This window comes from Perna viridis, chromosome 3, assembly GCF_037379345.1.
Source record: "Perna viridis isolate PV_CMFRI_1.1 ecotype Kerala chromosome 3, ASM3737934v1, whole genome shotgun sequence".
NCBI lineage: Eukaryota > Metazoa > Mollusca > Bivalvia > Mytilida > Mytilidae > Perna > Perna viridis.
Genome location: NC_142447.1, coordinates 50,555,825 through 50,577,804, shown reverse-complemented (window position 1 = coordinate 50,577,804; position 21,980 = coordinate 50,555,825). Strand labels below are relative to the sequence as shown.

General features: G+C 32.1%; 1 protein-coding gene across 3 annotated transcripts in view; it reads right to left on the bottom strand.

The window, feature by feature from the left end:
* LOC148622770 (triacylglycerol hydrolase DDHD2-like) overlaps positions 1-21,971 on the bottom strand; it is a 28,707-nt gene extending 6,736 nt beyond the window's left edge. Inside the window, exons 1-20 of one of the 3 annotated variants that reach the window (XM_088572952.1) lie at positions 21,767-21,968; positions 16,475-16,504; positions 15,639-15,911; positions 14,809-15,240; positions 14,322-14,506; positions 13,504-13,647; positions 12,835-12,852; positions 12,191-12,254; positions 11,467-11,556; positions 10,569-10,710; positions 9,153-9,255; positions 8,867-8,972; positions 8,077-8,210; positions 7,256-7,372; positions 6,956-7,051; positions 3,019-3,128; positions 2,123-2,342; positions 1,792-1,803; positions 1,365-1,458; positions 324-518 (exon numbers count right to left, since the gene is read on the bottom strand). In XM_088572952.1, the coding sequence (XP_088429078.1) occupies positions 324-518; positions 1,365-1,458; positions 1,792-1,803; positions 2,123-2,342; positions 3,019-3,128; positions 6,956-7,051; positions 7,256-7,372; positions 8,077-8,210; positions 8,867-8,972; positions 9,153-9,255; positions 10,569-10,710; positions 11,467-11,556; positions 12,191-12,254; positions 12,835-12,852; positions 13,504-13,647; positions 14,322-14,506; positions 14,809-15,240; positions 15,639-15,911; positions 16,475-16,504; positions 21,767-21,908 (2,707 nt within the window). In that variant the 5' untranslated portion in view covers positions 21,909-21,968. Of the gene's footprint in view, positions 1-323; positions 519-1,364; positions 1,459-1,584; positions 1,804-2,122; positions 2,343-3,018; positions 3,129-6,955; positions 7,052-7,255; positions 7,373-8,076; positions 8,211-8,866; positions 8,973-9,152; positions 9,256-10,568; positions 10,711-11,466; positions 11,557-12,190; positions 12,255-12,834; positions 12,853-13,503; positions 13,648-14,321; positions 14,507-14,808; positions 15,241-15,638; positions 15,912-16,474; positions 16,505-21,766 lie in introns of those variants that run through there. The other 2 variants (XM_088572949.1, XM_088572951.1) reach the window with 2 other exon arrangements.
* Positions 21,972-21,980: the final 9 nt, after the last annotated feature.

The window sequence follows — 21,980 nt, the reverse complement described above, 5'->3', positions numbered from 1 at the left end:
AAAACTCATGTAAAACAGGAAATAAGCATAGCAATGGCCAAGTAGCAAATGCTACAAGGAAAGAACTCTAGTCCATAATTTTGTTTAACATGCATTCTTAAAACATCCACACAAGCAATCTTTTTTCTTAAATTTCCTTAAAATGTATATTGGGAAAAAATCCACACTCCTATGATCCTCATTTTTTAGGGGTAAAATGTGAATTCTTCACAAATTTTTATGTAATCTGAAAAACCAAACAACAGTTAAATATAACTTTTAGTAAATGTTGAGATCAAGAATATGTGTACTAATCACCTAAATTAACAGATATCAACACTTACAAGCAGTATCAGATCTATCATCATCAAGGTCATGCATGACAGAGGACATCTGTGAATCAACTTGTTCCTCCAATGACAGGGGGTTACTTCTGTGAGCTTTGGCAAATTCATTTATTGAGTTCCATGTACTTTTTAGTGACTCCATGATTTTATGCTTTATATCAGCACCAACTCTAGTCAAGCTTTCCTTTAATTCTGTAAGATGGAATTCATTCTATGTAAACTCTAATGACAAACTCCAGGACAAATGTATTTTCTCAAATGACTAACATAGTTACTTTGAGTTAGTTATATACCAGAAATGGGAATGCCAACAGCTTTTTTATTTTGAAACCACTTGGTTACAGGTGGTTAAATTTAAATAACTGCTTCCAAAGAGCTATGCTAGTTATATTGGAAATTATCTTTCCCACAAAATTTATAATACAAACTAGGACAATATAAATAAAGCTTTGAGGTTTTAAGTAGCACTCCAGCTAAGAATCATGCAGTATGTGATTCATGGGTGAAAAGCCTACATATTTTTATTTTTGATATTTTGTTTGAATTGCCATAGTAAACAGAAATTAAAATTGGGTTTTTCATATAACCCATGTTCTTGGGAGATTAAAATTATATAAAATGCACTGTAGAGTTCAACACTAAGGGAAATAACTCTGTAAATAGAATCAATTGGATTTTCAATGTTGATCATCTTCTAAGAGCAGACAGATTGGAATGAATAATTACACATTTCATAATATACACCCATAAAACAACTTAATTACAAAAATAAAAATATGTAGCCTGTTTTTGGTGTGTATCACATTTTTCAAATTGTGCATGATTCTTACAAATACTACTACTTAAATACTTAGTACATTATTGCTACCTGGCATCTACCTTAAACCATTCAGACAGATGTTATCTGTCAATATATCTTTCAGTATATGAACAGCTACCTGGATAACATAACTTCAATGACCCAGTTGAAGGAACTGATATAATTAATGAATGAAGCCATAATAGGGAGACATTGTAATTCCTTCTAAATATCCATACCTAAATGAAGTCTTTTTCTGCCTTTATGATGTGGTATCAATACTGGTTTCATACTAGATGTATACAAGTTGACTAGAGGTTCCAATCTATAGGCCTGATATATAAAATAAATTGTATGATTTTAACAAGGTATTACAACAGCCTTCTTCTATGCCACATTTAGAATAAAGATCAATCAGGTTTACTTAACACTTTTTTTAATTCGTGTAAAGTTTCTATGTTGATTTTTGTGCAGTCATTTCAAAATCATAAACTGTTTCATGAAAAAAAGTAAAGCAGAAATTCCAAATTTACTAAGAAAAACATATCTGTACATTTCGATAGAAGTTAAAAATATCTGAAGCTTTGTTAAAAAATGTGTGACTATCATTCTAAGTATTAGTACAGTATAAATCACATTGAATCTATCGTTTACAAACAAACTTACCACAGGATCAAACTGTAAATATACATATTACAGGTATTAGACAGATGTTTTGATATGCTTTTTAAATTTTTTATTCCTCAAATAACTAAATAACTAAAAAAAATATTATGTTTAAGTAAGAAAATAGTTTATGTACCTAATGTACCTAACAACTGCAATTAAACATAACCTAGAGGATACAATAATAACAACAGATATCCATTAATTATACAGGACATACATGTACATGGAACTTTATTTAGCATTTCACTATTTATACATCCTTAAAGGTGAAAGCTCTACTAAATAATCACAGAACAACAGTAAAGTTGGAGTAAAATCTTCTACTTACTGGATGAAATATGTTGAAGACTCTTGCACATGTTGGCAGTTTGAATTCTTCCCCAATATTCTGTACACCCCTAGCTGACAAAAATATACCTATAGGTGAACCAAGCGCAAACAACGCATTTGGTTGAAAGTTCAGTACTGGGTACTTCACTGATGGTTGTCCTGTCCCAGATGTACCCAATAAATAGTCAACAGTCATACTAGAGGACTTCTGGGGTTCACTGTAAGTATAAAGGATACCAATGTTAGCAGAAATATCAACAGCATACAAAAATTTAATGTCATGTTTACAAGACAACAACCAAGTTCAAAATTAGAACTTCACCCTGTCTTATTTAAATTTAAAAAAAAAAAAAATTAAAAAATGCATTTGAAGAGGACCTTTTATGTCAGAGGCACAAACATTTCTACAAAAGTATTGTAGAAAAAGGAAAAAAATTGAAGTTTGTTTTTGCAATCAAGAATGTAAAGTCTCTCTCAATTGCTTCAAAGGGTATACCGCCCACAAAATTCAATGGGTCATAATTCCTGGTAATAACTACATATCATGTCCTAACTACCTACAGTTCAAGAATTTGGTGAAGTGTTTTTCTAGGAGTTGGGCTACAAAAGTGTGACAGACAGGTGGTCAGAACAACAACATGTCTTACCACCAAAGTGAAGAGGTGAACATACCTAATTATTTCATATCAAATTTCTTACAATATTAAGGAAAAAGCCTCAATACATGGCATATTAAGTTGTTCTTTAAATATTTGGATTGAAGTAACTGTAATAATATATGGGAAAAATGTAAACTGTTTCTAAGGTATATACATAATAATACATTCATCAGTTCTTATCAGATGACAAACCCTGAAGTCTTACTGTCTGGTTTGTCTTATTTAATAGGCATACTTTGGTTGACTAGATTCTTTCTGTTGCCTCATTTCTTCTTCAATCTGTTGTCTAATTCTTCTCTCTTCTTCTGCTTTTTTCTTTTTCTCAATAGCATTCTTCCTATTTGCCTGAATTATAAAATTGCTGCTAAATGTACACTACCGTTATTTAAGGTAACATAAGGCTAACTTTTTTTTTATAATCTGTTTCACAGGATTTTTTTTTTTTTAAATTAGGTTGAGGGGAGCAAATAAAAATAAAAATAAAAGTCAAAATCTTGGCGAGTCAATGGAAAAAATAAAAATAAAAGTAATTGTTTTTCATTTTTATTTTTTTTTTGCTATATTCTAAATGTCTGAAAAGTAAAAGCTTTTGATACCCAATTTTGATCCACATTTCACTTCTTTAATTATTAGGACTGATTGATACTGTTTTCACAATGAAACAGAGAATACACACAAATTTTAACTTTTGAAAAGAAGATGTATAAAAATACTTTCGATGTGTAGATACATTTGTACCCCTTTCCAAGTTTTCGGCTACATTTCCAAAGTGTTTTGAATGTGTATTTCCAGTCATTTGTGAACATTTTGACCTTTCTGACAATATATTTTTGTCTAGGTAAATACATCAGAACCCACACCACATTTGATCTTATTGTAACTAATCAGTTATAGTTATTATTTGGAGAATCACATTTGTATTATATCCTAGGTATGACTGGATGTCAGCATCTTATTGATATAATGTGTTTTGATAATGGTTTTATTGGTAGGTGAAATGATCTTGTTCAAAAGCTGCAGCTGAGATGTGCAGTGTTGTCCACCAATCTTTGGTTTATGTAATTTGATAGTTAAATTTAAAAAGGTCTGTGTTGTTTACAATAATGACATGTACATTTATTATAATAACCAGTAATCATCAGCTGTCCAAGCCAGATAAAATGGTAATTTATAGGCAAGATGTTAACCCAGTACAGTATATAAATGTGATTCCATTAATTTATCCATAAAGGATAATCTTTATCTCTTGGTTGTTAGATAGGAGCGTTTTCTAGATAAGATGATTACTTTGAATTTGCAATTGGTATTGAAATAGTTGGTTATATCAGTATCAATTGCAGAGGTGTAATGTGGGACGACTAATGCTTTGAAAAATGTAAATAATTTATGTGCAGAACGTTTTCATTGTGTTACAAGATACGTTGAGATTCAGACATAACTTTTAGGCTCATAATGCCCACTGGTGTGTTGGGCAGTGCGCGAAAATGTTGTTTGGTTAATAAGCATTTATTTCATAATCATGGAGTTAAAATAAAATTAATCCTTGTATAATAAAAAAGTCCGTGGGACCAAGGCAGGACACCTTTGATATGACAACCGCAGCTTTCTCATCGACAATCTCATCAATTATTTCATTGACGGATAGAGAAAGATTCACCTTTCTGTATTCCCCAAAAATAACGAGTTAGAAATAATTGTAGGCCGACCCTCGATCGCATTGCCAGCACTCCACAGTTTAGTTTAGTTTTACACTTTTGGATAAGGATGAAAAATTACATTAATGGAAGCCGGAGGTTGCTATAGTGATTAAAAATGAAGAATCTATTGTGAAAGTGAAAGTAAGTCAGTTTTTTACCATGCTAAATTTAATAAGTGGATTACAAAGTGAAATAGCTCAAAATCTAACCGGTAATGCCCATATGAAGAAGGGGTTTTCGAAGGAAAAAGTTTGGACAGTTTCAGGGCATGAAATAAAAATTTAAGATATTTTGCTGGAAATTTGATATTTTTAAACCTGATTTTATGAACTTTTTTGCAAATTTTCGCATTTTTTTGCATGGTTTCTATGGGAACCCTATTTGCTGTGGGTAATTTTTTTCCAAAAAATTTTTACTGCACCCTGAAGGCCTTGGTTTGAGCTATCTCTAGATATACAGATTTACAGATGCTTGACAATTTTTTAAAGTAATAAATGTTACAAAGCATCAGATTACAAAACCAAAATTAGGCAGTTCTACAATACTGTGGAGTGCTGGCATTGTTGTTGTGGTTGGCCATTGACTTTCAGTGTTTTTCATTAACTAATGATAAATGCTGACAGCTTCCGATAGCTTACTATAATAAAACGATCGCTGATTTGTCGCTTCTTTTTTTACTCATCCAATGAAAACTTGCGATCTGTTTTCTTTTATTTTTAGCATGGGATTTTCTCGCAAATATTCCAGCAGTCGGTGGAATTAACAAAAATAAAACAATATTCACATACTTTTATTTTCATTTTATTTTTGGCTAAAATAGGGTCGGCGGTCCCGTAAAACAGATTATAAAAAAAATGTTGGCCTAAAACTACATTAATTTGGTCGTCTGCAACAATAAATTCTTTTTTTTTTTATATTTTAGAAAGCACAAGTAAATATTTAAGTTTTTTATTCTGCATTAATGTCATATTCAGATATCTATTTGTCATAATTGGTAGTCTTTCCTACATATTTGTTTTAAAAATGGTCCAAACATTTCATGGTGATTCAATTCAGTGTAATATGTTTAATAAATATTTGCAAGACATGGCTTGATACCACTACTGGAGTGGTAATAACGGCAATAAAGGCTTTGCTGGGATCAGAGGCTGAACCCTGAACAGCTGGAACAAGAATGAACACAAACATTCAAACTTGATACAGCTCTGAATATGGGTTCTGATTAAATGATGGTCATTAACCTATAAAAGCTATAGAGATCAATATATCGTCGTTTTGCCCAAAATCTAGAGAAAAAAGTTTGTTGTTGGTCCCTCATTCCTTCCAGGATAAGGAAATTACCCCTAAAATCAATCAAGATATTTTGCTGGAAATTTGATATTTTTAAACCTGATTTTATGCACCCCTAAAATCAATCCTATTCTGACTTTGGTACTGTGGAACCTTATAATACAATGCCATGAAAATCCAAACAAATACATTAACAGATAGTTGAAATTGACCAGTTCCAATTTCAATACAAATCCAGCTAGGCTAGTGAGTAATTCACATTGCTCTCTTGGTAGAAATCTTCCCCACAATATAGCAATGTGTCCTAATTAACTACCACAGAACACCTGTGTGATCTTTGGGAAACTGTTTTGAATAGCTGTCAATTATAATGGCAAATTTAAAGGTGAAGGCAATCACAATTGACAGCTGTTCAAAATTAAAAGACCGTTTTTTTCAACTAGTTGTAATACAATGTGATAAGATTAGTTTTCACTATCTTGTGAAGTGAACGTACTCCCAGGTATTAATTTTCACAGTTTAAAAAAATGATAAGCATTTCTTTGTTAATTTTATTGGAACTATATTTTGTGCTTATCTGCCCATCATGAAAATTGATACCTTTACATTACTCACTTTGAAGATGTTTGCATCTGGACTCTTTACAACCCTATTCATAAACAATAAGGGTTATACCCAAATATCAATCAATACCTCCTATTCATAGTATTGAACCTTTCAGTACAATCTAAAATGACCTCACATACTTCCACCTGATAGGCTATTGTTTGGAGACAAGAAAAATGCTTTTTTTGGCCTTTTACAGCCTCTAATACCTAAATAATCCCTGTTTTCAATCCCAGTCTGAATTCTGCAATACAGAATACAGATGTACAATACTATATCATACAGAATAAAGATCCATAAGCTTATACTTGAGTTCTACTGTTAATTTTATTAAATGCATATGTTCAGCCCTATTTGAGCCCTCCATTCCACCAAATTAGCTGGGGCCATAAGCCCCAAAACCAATACCAGCCTTCCTTTTTTATGGTGAAGAATCTTTTCCTAAAACCTTATCAATATCTACCAACAAATATTCAAATCGATGTTTAAAAACCAAGTGTCTATGGTCGATGTGGAAATCATGTAATCACAAATTTTATGAGGTCGCATTAGAGTGGAAGTCAAACAGTATCACTATACCTTTTTCTGTTGTTCATCTTTCAGGAGACCTTGTAATTTCTTCCTTGGACCCATTGGTAATCCTAGATCCTTCAAATCACTCTCACTACACATTGACTGTAAACAGATAAAACAATATGAGGCAAGATAGAAGTAGTATTTCATGGAGAAAACACCTCTATTTGTTTTGCAATTCTTGATTTATTATATATATTTAATATGCAATATATCTGAATTACCTGCAAATTTACTTTAACAAGTACTGCATCAAAAGTTAAACATGACAATAACCCATAGTCAAAAATTGAATATAATATTAACCAGAGACTCCATGTCAATCTGTTCATCTTGAAACACCTTGACTTTCTCTTGTAGTCCTACTTTAGCCAGTAATTGTTCTAATGTTAATTCTGCCACTTCTTCCACATCTTCTTCATCCTGAAATCAGACAGAAATGGTGAATAATCAAACAGGTTAACAATGATATTATTTTTCTCAAAGACAAATGTGGCTAGACAACTAGCAACAACTAATAAATACAGAATAACGACAATTTATAAGTCGAGACAGAAAATATCACATTGAGCCTGATAGGCCAATATGTGATATTCTGTCGAGCTGTTCAGTACTGATGTTATTCTGTTGATCAAAATCACAGTCGATGCTTCATAACATTGTCAATGGAAATTGGCAACAACTTTTAGTATCATGGCAGTTGCCTGAGCTGTATAGAATCTATAACGATAGCGATTTGATAATGGAAATTTCTCACACCAAGAGAAATTCATAATCTTCAACCGAAGTTTTAGATTCTTTCAAAACAAAACTTAAGCATCATTAGTCATCTGTGTGGAAATTCTGGCTTTCATCTGTCTATGAGATTTTATAGACAATGCCACACAATAATACCACAACCTATTACTACTTTCTATTTCTACCAATCAGTGCTTGAGAACTCAAATCTCTCGAGAGACATGAAATATTTTTCTCATACCAGCCAAGAACTGTGAAATTTGATTTAAAAATTAGAGAAAGTAATTATTACGCAGTAGGATAAATGGAAAACTGAAAAAGTTGCAGATAAAACTGCTTACTAGACTTTTTTCACATCTCATATGTACTAGTATACTATAATAATGTACCTTTCCATTTAATGTTTCTGTTGATGGTACAGAGTCCGGCTGAAAAGGTGGATCCACTTGTTCTTGTGTGGGAGTCTCTTCCTCTAATCCCTGTTCTTTCTGGTGAAGAAGTAAATCAAACAATATACAACAACCTGCAAGTAAGGAACAGAACACCTTCATTACTGATACATCTAGTGTGAAAAAATAAATACTATACTGTGAGAGCACTATTGTTCGTTGAGTAACAATTTTTGTGCTTTTTGAGGGTTTGTCAGACCAAGAAATTTGGTTCGAAAAGGAGATTTCCATTGATGAGTATACTAAAAACCTCAAAACCATGAATTCAACAATCCTCAAACTTGTGTATCCTCCCTAATCCACGAAAATTGGTATCCATGAATTACAGTACTTTCACAGTAATCTAAACAAGACCTGCATTAACATCATATTTTTGTCAGTACATGAGTACCTCCAATTTGTATAGAAACACTAAGCAAGTTATTAAACTACAAGTAACGTACTGATGATAGCAAAAAAAAAAATGGCTGTTCTACATGGTAAAGATATAGGACAAAATTAACAAAATTTCTCCACAATGGAGGTGTACATCTTCAATAGATATGTATAAACACTGTGTAAAGTTTAAGTAATATTGGTTAAATACTTTTTGAGTTACATTTTACACGAAGGTACCCCATTAGTGTAATAAAGAAACTTTGACTGAGTTGAATGGTGCTAGACCTCACTTCACCATTGGTGGCACAAGTAAAAACAATCTCTCAAGGCTCATTAAAAAAAAAATGTTTACCTAGACTATGTCCTGCAACAGAAACTTGCCCCATGAAACTTGGATTCCTTGAACAAAACAACTGGTATAGTCTGTTCATTTCTGACCCAACTGTATCTGCTATACACTGTAAATACACAAAAAAGCAAATAGTTGCTTGTTATCAATTTCTCATTTGTTTCTTATAAAACATGCAGGTTAAAATTTTACTCAAATGAGCAGTCTTTAAATCTTAAATTTATCTATTCGTAAAATCTTATAAGCATTTAAAAATAAACGATATAAAATGCATTCTTTAGAGATATACCTGAGCATAAACAGGACTGGAGTAGAACAATATATCCATTAGGGTATCATTTACAAAGTGTCGTAACTTTCCTGTACTAGGTAAGGTGATAGCCTTAAGTCGTCTGAAAATTAAGAATGAAAAAAATGAATTTATTATTTTTTTCTTGTACAACTGTTGTAATGCATAGCATATTCTTCTCCTAAAACTTAAAAATGAACAATGGAAAAATAGTGAACAAGAGTCTCCCAGGAGCCTGAATCACTCACCTGGTTGAACTTTGCCTTTCAAGGGCAATAAATTCAACAAGTAGTTGTCCAACAATTTTGACTCAGGAAGACTTTGGTAGGACTTACCATAAGGATCATTTCAGCAACTGAAAGTTTCTTTCTATCTATTATAGTTTTCAAGATATTGGCAGAAAACTCTTTAAAAAAACGTCATTTTCCCCCTTTCAAGAACAATAACTCTTATAAGGAGTCGTCTGACAACTTTTATGCCTGAAGACTTTTGTAGTCCTAATAATAAGGATCATTTCAGATATTGAAAGAATTTGACTAACTAACTATTTTGGAAATACACGTGATAAACTACTTTCTGTTTATGGACGGATAAAAAATCCTCACATCAGTTCTATGCAGGATACCCCAAGGAACATTCAACAACAATAGATGCAAAGTGATGGCAATAGCTCACATGGCCTTTGGCCAGGTAAGATAAAAATGAAATTATTTTAATTATTAAGATCTGTCCAAAAGGCATTAATGAGTTATCATATAACATGGGGATGGAGAAATAGACAGGCAAAATACAATAATACTTCTATTCAAAGAACAGCGTAAATGCGCTCATTGTAATGTAATAATACACGTTTGTAAACATTTAAATGATTATTTAAAAGTTAGATACACTTTACTCTTGAAAATCTTAGCTGACATTATATCAAAATTTTAAAAATTGTATTGCATGCATGTATTACAGTTAAGAAATGACAGTTATATTTTTTTCTGTTTCTTAAAATAACCATCACATGGTGAACAATAAATAACCTGTAAAACAGGCTTTTTTTCATGTGTGCACAGCCATTATTGTGGTTATTTCAAACAAACTGAAAGAATGTAACAGTCATTCTAGTCAAAGTATTTAATAAGTAGAACATAAGGAAGGTTGATGATGTCAACATATAAACAAAATTTGGTCTATGAGATGAGACAAAATTTTTAATCAAGTTAGAGTGCATGTTGCTTTTGAAATTACATTACTCTTGATAATATTACTAAAGTTTTGTCATGAAAGTGATAAAAATGTCAAAATTTTCTGAATTAAATGTTAAACACACAAATGACTCATTATAACTCGATAACCAATTTGCCTTAATAAAAAATGTTACTCACTGCTCTATAAGCAATTCTATCCTAAATACATTTAGTTACTCACTGATCAACACCTGTTGCATCACCATGTAATACTGAATGCCAATGGACAGGTAAAAATTCAACTCTTCCCATTCTATTTTCATCTTTATACTTCCTGAAGTGAGACTTCTGTAACTCCAGAGATATCGATCGAAAGTCATCAACTAAAGCAATTGTAATACATATCTATATGTTAAATCTAACAATCCTAGATGAGATTTTAAAACTGTCACATTTATCACCGTTGACTGATTTGCTTGTAAAGATTACTTGACAAATTCTTATAAGTCAATAAAGATGCTGTCCGAAATGCACCAATATCCTAACCTACTGTGAAAGGAGAAAATCATATCAAATCAAATAGAAAACTAGACAAAGGGATGCCCCATACTCCATTTTAACACAGCTACTGCAAATGTTTGATTGTCAAAATTCATTTATGAGAAGATTGTTGTGTCTGAGAGACACATTTGATGCCCCACATGTATTTTCTGACCTATATAAAAGTCAGTTTATACTTACAACTTTAATTCTTTAGAATGGCAACAATTTCATGATCAGACAAAATGACTAAGTCCAACTATCCATGAAGATCTCAAATATTGATAGAAATCAAAACCCTGATACTATGCACATCTTCAATCTATATCATTCTGCAAAGTATCAACTTTGTACCCTACATACTGTAGGAGGAGTTAAGCAAAATAACTATATACACTAAACGGAACAGATGGAAATACGGACAGACAGGGGTAAAACCATATGCTCCCAACTGAATATTACGGGGCATAAAAAACAGACCAAGAATCTTTTAAAACTGTTTACTACGAGGTATGAATTGAAACATATTAAATGAACATAAGCAACAAAAAAATTAGTTCCTTCTTCATGGACTAATTAAAAATCATTTAAACACTTACCACATTCAACAATGTTTCTAAATTTAACATCACAGAATGATCCTATTCCATGGACTACAAATACAAGATGGTCTATCTGAGAAGGCTCACCTGAAAAATACCAAACAACACTGCCAACTTTTATCTGTCCAAAGAAAAGTAAACTTAAGCTAAAGGACTTGTCTACTAGTTTAATGTTAAAGTACATGTATATTCCAGGCCACACAGTTATTAATATTTGAATCATATGCATATTTCTAATCAAATCTAAGAATTGACACAAAATATACAATAGATCTTTTTTTCAAAAGTTACACAATGACCAAAAGCAATATATCAACATTTTTGTAGACAGATGATGAAAGTATTGACAGCAAAATATGTATTTTACTCACACTGACTGCTCACGGAAAGCTTTTTAAAATGTGCTTGAACAATATTTTTAATCCTGTGTTTATAAAACTCATCCAATTTCATACTTTTTAATAGCTAAATATCTTAAAATAATAAAAATGTTTGTTAAGTTGGTAGGAAATGAGAATTTAAGACTGATTATCACAAGTGGTTGATTGTCATGACCTGCTGCTGAACCATAAGAGAATTTTTTTTAATAAATATACATATGGTGTGCAACCATATACATATTGTCCAGATACCTTTAATGTCTGGAATATATGCATTAGCCTTATTGCCAAAATGATACAGAAACAATGATGTGTCTTAACCAATTTTAAACGAATCATACCATCTTCAATAGTAGCAAAATCTTCTACACCTCTCTTAACAACTCTTGGTCGCATGCCTTCACCCTACATAAAACATCAGTAAATATTGAATGAAAAACATTACACAAATTAGTTCATACTTTCTACTTGGATTACTGTGTGTAAGATATACAGACCTTCAATTACAACCACATCTTTAAAATAAAAGAATATCCAGAAACATACTTTAGATGGCATCATGTGATCATTGACATAAACTTGTTCATTAATAAAGGTTACAGAAACACATTAAGTTTGAATTACAACATCATCAAAGTAGCTACATCTACCACAATACTGGTTAGTAATAAGATTCATACACATATAAAAAGTTTCATGACAAAAGCAGAGATGAATTTATTCTTTGTAATCATTCTGCTGCATGCAAATTTGTCTAGGTTAATCAGCCTTTGAAAAAAATGATGAAAATAAAATCAATTTTAGTTATTCTTAGTAAAAATGTAGTTATCTTCTTGTTACATATAATTCCATCATGCTAGGTTCCAACACAAACCTGATCACAATAAATTGTTTACTTAAACATGGGTATGTGCATTTTAAAGTGAGGAGCAACTGAGGAGAGACAGCAATACAAAGCACACAATAATAAATAAATGTGACTCACCACCATGGGAGACATGCCCTAAATCAGAGAAAAATGGATGATACATCATATACAAAACTCAACCTTCATAGTCTTTTTTGTTTTGTTTTCTTAAACACAAACTATATCAAACATTGCACCATATTTCATTTGTTTTCATTTAATTTATATAATCAGGATATGGATGTATCTTAAGCAGTATTTTCTTTGAAAAACCTTGCTCAAAGTATGAAGGAATGAGAATAATATGCACAATAAAACAAAAAATAATAACTAGTGATTACTTGTAAATAGCCAATGCAAATTTCATGAACCAAATTTGACAATTGATCAGCCATTTTTCTCGAGTTTTTGATTAGACTTTAAACAGTTTTGCTCTAATATTAATACAACAACATTACAATAAACTTTAACACAAAACAAATAATGGTCCTTTTATGATGTTGATGTACCATGCATACATGTATCTCCCACATTCAAATAATGGTGTATTTTTTTACAACTGCATTCATTGTATAGAGCAAGTTCATCTATACATTTTTGTGTTTTTTACAGGAAAAATATGACACTTAATTCAAAACAATATTAAAACTATTAGTACTAGTATTTGAAAATATAAATTTAGAAAATGTAGACATATGAGGCAGTAAATCCATTTTTTTTACAATTGATTTCAATTTTAATACACACCTGTACCATCCCCCACTCATCTGGTTGTGAGGAAGCTGTGAAATGGACAATAACATTGGCATTATGCATCACTATTGTCTCTCCACCAGGAAATTCTAGTCTTTTATGCCAAGTGTTGTTTAATACAGCATTCCTGTATTCATTCTGAAGGAGGAAAATTGTAAATGGTTTCATTATCAGTTATCTGAAACAAAGGTTTCCATTGGGAAGTGTTATATTGAGTATAGATAACAGTACAATGTATGTTGGTACTCATTATTTTTCACTTGATATGTTCACTGAGGTGAGCATCAAAAATAAATGTGAATGTATTCGGTTCGAGCTTAGCTTATCTTTAAACAAATGTGACAGTATAAGGTTCAGGCTATGCTCATCTTTAAACATATGTGACAGTATAAGGTTCAGGCTTAACTCATCTTTAAACAAATGTGACAGTATTAGGTTCAGGCTTAGCTTATCTTTAAATAAAGGATTTATATTTTTTAAATGTGTTAACTACAATACAATAAATACACATCACATACATTATTTGTAGGGACATCACCTGGCGTTACATCAAAACAGATGTGTACAGTTACATCATGACGAGGTTTGTAATGTTGAGCGGTACAGATGTCTGATATAAGTAGATGAACATAATGTATCGACAAGTTTATCTATTACATGAGATTTAAGTCATTTAATCAAACAGATTTCATTTTTATAGATGATTCAAGAATTTTTTATCACAAAGATTGCATAAAATGGCAAGATTTTCTTATTTTACAGGTTTTGAGAAAAAAAAAGAGGTTTCATTTTTCATAAAATCTTGTACAGACCTCTATTTGTTGAGCAAACTGTTCCTCATAAGGTACATATCTACTATCAGATTCTCTCTTATAAAACCATGTACATCTTCTCACAGGTGAAGGGTCATCGTCCCAATATACTGACTTTTTTACTCTCTGTGAAACATTAACATCATATCGACCACCATCAGTAGCAATATCCATGTGGTCATTGCCTTAAGCAAGAAAATGCACAACACACAATTAGGTAATTTTCAAACACTACAAATTTTTACCATTATACAGTTTATTATACCAAACTGGTTGAAGACTGAATTATCCAAAATTTGGATTCATCCGTGCTCAAGTCATCAGAGGTATAATTGTATTTGAGTAAGAGGGATCTTGCTTCGGAATGTCAAATCAGTTCAAGTTATCTGAGATTTAGACTCTTCAGAATTCCATACATCAAGGTTTGACTATAATTGAATTTTTACAAGTAGCATGGAATAGCATGTATTTACCAAGAAATTCTTACCTGAATTGTAAGCTTCTTCTAACTTGATACTATCAACCAAAGAGAAGGTATACCAACATTCCTTAAGTTCTACCCTCTTACAGTAACACCAGTGAGGTGTAACAGGATGGTACATTCCCTGTTCTCCTGTGTTATACGACTCAGGAGGGCTGTAGTAACTTGATTGTCCTCCTTCAATGTTATAACTGGTCAATGGTTGACTGTTGTATCCTGTCTGTCCCTGGCCATTTAAGTTGGTCTGGGATATTGTTGGTGCCACTTGTGCCACAGGAGGTGTGAACGGTGATGGTGGCAATGGATTAGCCCCTACACCAGGTAATCTCTGCTGTGGTGACTGATAAGCATTGGGTACAGGAGTTAATGTATCTGGTGGCAGAGCATACTTCATTTTACCGGCATCTTGTCTTCGAAAAGCATTGCTTGAAGGTGGACCTACAATGTTGAAAAAAAAGCAAACATGTGGTCATTTATTTTATATCTAAGGTGTGAAAAATTCAAGCCCTCACCAAATGTTTTTACTTTATAATGACAATCATGATTTATAAGATCTTTACTTCCTTTGGTTATATCCTGAAATGGAACTAAATTTAAAGATTAAATTAAATTAACAAAATACTCATTATTATTTGATCATTGGCATAAAGTGTTGACAACCCTCTGGATAGTGTTATTGACCTCAACCCCTATAATGCAATCATCTTCAGCTAGATCATTACCAGTGTTACAGTCAATACTACAGTAACTTGTGCAGTCACCATTTCTGATCATATCTGCTGTATTAGTAATTATAATTTAAATAAAGGATTACAAAATATTGGATAATGAATTACCTGAAGGAGGTGGTATACCAGGTCTTATCATTTGCCCGTGGTTCCCTGGTCCTTGAATATGACCAGGTTGACCCATTCCAACTGTAGGTCCTGGACTGGATCTTGACTGAGGAGTGTTAAATCTTTGAGGCAAAGAACTAGGCACTTGTGAAGGAGGAAATGGATTATGTCCAACATTAGCAAATGGATCAGTGCCAGAACTGACATTCTGAAATGGATTATTTGTTGGCTCAGGGCCCTGACCAACAAAACTGTCAGCTTCTCCTTCCTCTTCTGAAATACACATAGACAAAAAGAAATAAAATGTTACTGTCTATGAAATTAAAAAAAATACAACTAAAGTAAAAGTGTTATCTATTAAAACATGAAATGGAAAATCTCAAGTAATTCTTAAAAGCATTACAACATGAATTTGATATTACTTAGAGATGTAATAAAATTTACTTAATACATACAAATGTATTTAAGATATATATGTACATTGTAGTCACAAAAATTAATGTTCAAAGTAAAATAAAAAAGGTAAAAAATTCCTTACACCAAAACCCTGCTCATTCATAAATAAAAAAATAACATTAGCAATATTAACTTTTCACTTCAGCAATATTGATTCAAGTTAAACATGACTAGGGTATTGTAGTTACTACAGGCTTCGGGGGCTGATATTGAATTGTGAAAAATGTTGTGTTGCTAGCATGTACCTTACTGTGAAATGCTCATTTCTTTCACCATAAAGCAAAGGAGATTTGTGTGGATACAAAGGATTTTAAACAATATTATGAATATAATAAATGTATAGATACAACTGTACTTCAAGCTCCAAAAAGCACAATCACCTGTGTTTGACTCATCTTCATTTTTAATTCCTAAAATGTCAAATCAGTAAAACGTATAATTAATTGGAACATGCAAACGGTGCAATTTGGTTTCTTTTCAAAATATGTACAAAAAGCCCTTTTAATATTTGGACAGTACCATGTTTTTTTTGTGATTTCATCACTTATCCAGAAGACCTTCTCGCATTTTCTTTACTAAAATGGTTACAGATCAATGCTTTAATGTCTAATATTTATCAATAGCAGTTTTCTCGGATTTCATTTTCCCATCACCAGTGACAGTGCAATTCCAGTGAGGTACAGTTACATATTTTGTTTGCTATTCTCTTTGGCAAGTATAAAACTTGAATTTTCGAAAGGCTGGTTAGGAATGGAAGTATGCCTAAATTGTGGGCAAGCTAATTTTCATTTGGAGATTTCCCATTTAAACTTGGAAAACCTGCTTAAAAATAGTCTTTTCAGCTTTCTAAAGCTGAGCTCTTGATCTAACTGTACTATTGTCACAAGAATTATTTAATCAACAGAGGGCATCTTACAATTGCAGACATCAAGTCTGTTTTCATATTATAAAATAAATCTCTCATAGTCAACTTTTGACTCTTCAAGGGCAATAACTCACACATCAATCAGGTCTCACTAACCACTTCTGGGGCAATTGTCAAATTGCCTCCATGCCGTCAGTTAGCAGAAAAGGTAAAAATGTTGATATTCTGTATTATTTATTGAAGTCAATTTTGTGAAGAATTTATAGATCATCATACCATTAGCATAGTAATTTTGAAAGCCTGATTTTCCAAGCTTCACAATGGTATGCAACTTTAAGATGTCATTTGTCCTGGGAATTCACAGTGAAACTTTGAAAATTACTTTTTTGACATGTAAAGTAGCAGAAAGGCTAGAAGTGGTTAGTGAGACCAAAAACTAAATTATGGCATCTTTCAGAGAATGCATAAATAGAAGAAAGTTGCCTTTCCTGGTCATTATTTCCATTTTCCCATAAAATCAGTGTTGTGATATTGGTAATTTGGCTATAGTTTAAGAGGTGCATTGTGAGAGATATTGTAAAAAAAACATGGCAACAAGATTTTTATCAGTAAAACTGACATTATCCCTGTAATACAAATGAACCTAACATCAATGCTTGGGATATTCAAAGCACTCAAAAGGTCATACAGCATATACTCAGAATCACAGAGTGATGAAATAAGCATGATATTAATTGTTGAAATCTGTTCTTTTTTCATTATGATCGATGATATTAACTACTACAACTTCTAGAATTATCATAGATATCAAATTGGTATGACAAGTTACCTAAAATGGACATTTTAAGTAATTTATGGAAAATATCACTGAGGGGCATGATATAAAAATAGCTATTTCTTTGTAGTCTCATGTCCGATTTTGATTGTGTTTCTTATCAGACTCGCAATACCACAAGCTTTCATAAAATGTAAGAATAAATATAAAAAATCATAAAAATGTTCTCAACAGATTTTTATGAAAATTTCTGCTGTTCCATCTCACCATCTGATCAATTTTAAAATTTGAAAATTTGGCTAAATTCCTAGGTTTTCAAGTATTTCCACAAATCCTCAATTTTTAGTATCATAACGGTTGCCATGTTTTTCAAAACAACAAAAACCATCACACAAAGATTATTAAGGATATCCTATCAAAACTGATGCCATGTTTGGTTACAATCCATCCTACTAGTAGTCTCAGAGGAGAAGATTTTCTAAACCCATAACTCATTCATCTGTCAATGAGACTCTGAAAATTTCAGCATAGGTCCAACTCATCATGCTGAACAATTTTACTCATGCCATATTTCAGCTAAACCCAACTGTTTTTGAGTTATGTCCAAAATTCTGCAATTTGAACCCTATGGTCTATTCATAGTAACAGCAGCCATATTTTTTGTAAGATCAAATATCCCCATGCACAGATTGTTAGAGATGTTCTACATAATATTCACACTATGTTTTATTTCAATTTATCTACTAGTTTCAGAGAAGATTTTCAAAGTAGGAAATGCAAAATTCGGGGAAAAAAAACCATTTCAGATCCAATAAGGAAAAACTCATTCACTTGTCAACGGATCTTTCTGAAAATTTTGGCATAGGTCCATCCTATCAAGCTAAACAATTTTAGTTCCTGCAAGATTTTCACTAAACCAAACTGTTTTTCAGTAATTTGCAAAAATTCTGCAATTTGACCCTTATAGTCTACTTTAAGTAATGATGGCCAGGTTTCTGCCAGATCAAAAATTCCCAATGAAGGATTGTCATAAATACCCTAAGGAAATTCAAGCCAGGTGAGCTAAAAAGTGACAGCTGTAAACATTATATATAAAATTATAAATCCTTTCACTCGGACACCTCCATTGCATATTTAGATATCCTATTAAATGTCAATGCTACAAATGTGTGGCGCAACAAAAAGCTTTGCAGGGTACAGCTTGATACAAGTACAAAAACTTATCATTGATTAGTTGGGACAAGATAGACACACCATATAAGCTTGATACAGCTCTGACTTAAGCTTGCAACTAAAAATTTGACATAAGAATAAGAATTTAATCATAAAAATTTTACTAGAATTGAACTGACCCCTTTTAGTCCAAAATTCTCGAACAATTCAAGTACAACCTCCAAAATCAACCCCAGCCTTCCTCTGGGGTATTGCACTTTGTACAATTTGAATTTTGGTCCTTCATCCGAGGGTTCTAATACATGTAGTAAAAAGGATTGGAATCAGGAACTTTCTCACTGAATATCTCCCATAGCCAGATTTTATCGAACTTATATTTCTGAGAGTGTCTTGATATTGCTGGTTAATAAACTCAACAATTGGTGATAAAACACAGTTTTTTGGTTCAATTCCTAATATACACTGGTGAATACCAGACTATCTGAAAAAAAAAAATCAGCTCAAAGTCAATATTATGGCTAATGAGGGAAAACCAGTTTTTCAGCCCCCCCACTTGATGATTATAGATGGACTGAAAATGGCCAAAAGGGCAACCAAATTAACAGTAAAAATTGACAAAGTATGGATGGTATGCTGTCCAATAGTCAGTATTTCATTAAATACTGGTATATCCGAAAAACACTTTTCACAATTCACCCATAACTGTGTACATGTATTTTTTATACATATTAATGCTTGTTTAATAAAATGTTTTGCCGGGTGCAGCTTGATACAATGTATAACCGCAGAGTTTGAACCCTGAACAGTTGGTGCAAGATTCAAACTCCATACAGCTTAGAATTTTGATTCTGGTTAGAAATTTGAAACAGAATAAGAATTTGACAAAAATCAAAGTGGTAACTTTTTGGCTCCTTGTTACTAATTGGTTCCAGGCTTCCAGAAAAAACCTCCAAAGTCAATCCAAACCTAACTTTGGGGATATGACACTTGTGGTAGAATTTCAAAGTGATTCAATCCTTTTTACTCAAATTATTATCAAAAAAATATTTGTTTCTGACCCCTTTGTGACTTTGGCTCAAGTCACTAACCAAAAAATCAATCCCAGTGTTCCTTTTGTGGTATGGCACCTTGTAATATTATTATACATTACTGCTAACATTAATTTTAATTTCTCCAATCTTCACAGTGGAGACTTTGTGAGTGGAGTCACAGTGTCTCCACTCAACACAATGGAGTCACCATTTCAACCTTCCTTTAGTGGTTTGGAACCTTGTTATCAATCAACTAATATTCAAGTTATCACACAAAAACCAATGGTCTACAGACAACACAGACGATAGCATCATACCAATATGACAGCAATTTTTTTGCGGTTGTAATCAATAAAAAATTCAAAGAACTGATGCAACATTGGACGTAAATCAAAATGGCATGTGCATATAGGAAGTGATTATTTGAACTTCAACACGGACACACAGCATGCGTCACAGGAATTTTTGCATATTTCTGTTGGTGGAAACATCAGCAATACAACAGAGTGGTGCATTATCAACAAGTCAAATGTTATTTGAGTAAAAGTAGCCAGAAAAATTATAATAAAACAATATTCATAATTCATGAAGAATTCATTATTTAGATTTTTTCTACTTCTGGTGGAGAATCTGAGGTAAAATGTCAGGTTACACAGTGAAGAGCAAGAAAGATAATCACACAGAAACTGCTGTTGGTGGAATTATTGTAAAAATTGATTTCTCTAACCTAACAATGCTCTCAATTACTACAAACTGAATATTAGTGTTGATTATGATCTTTTTGGAAGGCTATCAATGCTTCAGACAAGTCTTGTTATTTGAATATGCTTATTTTGGTTCCAGTTTTTGACCAGTAGGGCTGTATAATTTGGGAACAATTCTTGATTTCCTGATTTCAAAGAAAAATTAAGATTCTGATACTGAGATATTATTTCAAACTCTTATTGGTAGTTCACCCTTTCATGCTCTCACTTACTACAAACTGAATATTAGTGTTGATTATGATCATTTTGGAAGTCTTGTTATTTGAATATGCTTTTTTTTGTTCCAGTTTTGACCAGTAGGGCTGTACAATTTGGGAACAATTCTTGATTTCACAATTTCGAATGAGAATTTAGATTCTGAGACTGAGATATTATTTCAAATTCTTATTGAATATTAGTGTTGATTTTGATCATCTTGGAAGGCCATCAATGTTTCAGACAAAAGTCTTGTTATTTGAATATGCTTATTTTGGTTCCAGTTTTGACCAGTAGGGCTGTATAATTTGAGAATAATTCTTGATTTCCCAATTTCGAATGAGAATTCAGATTCTGAAACAGATATTATTTCAAATTCTTATTGAATATTAGTGTTGATTATGATCATCTCGGAAGGCCATCAATGTTTCAGACAAAAGTCTAGTTATTTGAATATGCTTATTTTGGTTCCAGTTTTTGACCAGTAGGGCTGTATAATTTGGGAACAATTCTTGATTTCCCAATTTCGAATAAGAATTCAGTTTCTGATACTGAGATATTATTTCAAACTCTAATTGGTAGTTTACCCTTTCATGTTATTTTTTTGTGCATACTCTGTAAATATTGGCAGAAATAAGTGTTTTGGGTTCATACTTTTTTAAATATTTAGACTTAGAGCCTCTAATGAAAGACTACCATGTGACAGGCATGTCCGAAGACTGAAAGACAATCCATTATTTGATCAAATAATTAAGAATATGTTATTTCCTCCCTAAATGAACTGGGCAAGCAATTCAAGATTAGAATATAATTACAGTAATGAGTATTCATGTACAGATGGAAGAAAAAGACATTGTCACAGGTTTTACCTGAATCTAAAAGAGATGCTTCACTTTGAATGACTGGCATTAGCATATTTTGATTATCAGGCGGGTTCAAAGTTAATCCTCCACCAGCCGGCATAAGCAGAAGTGGTGGAGGTGTTGAATCCTTATTTCCTCTATCTGCCATAAGTGTTTCATCAGTCAAACATCGGCACACGTCATTGAGAAATCTTTTGTTTTGAAGGAAAATTACGTGTCT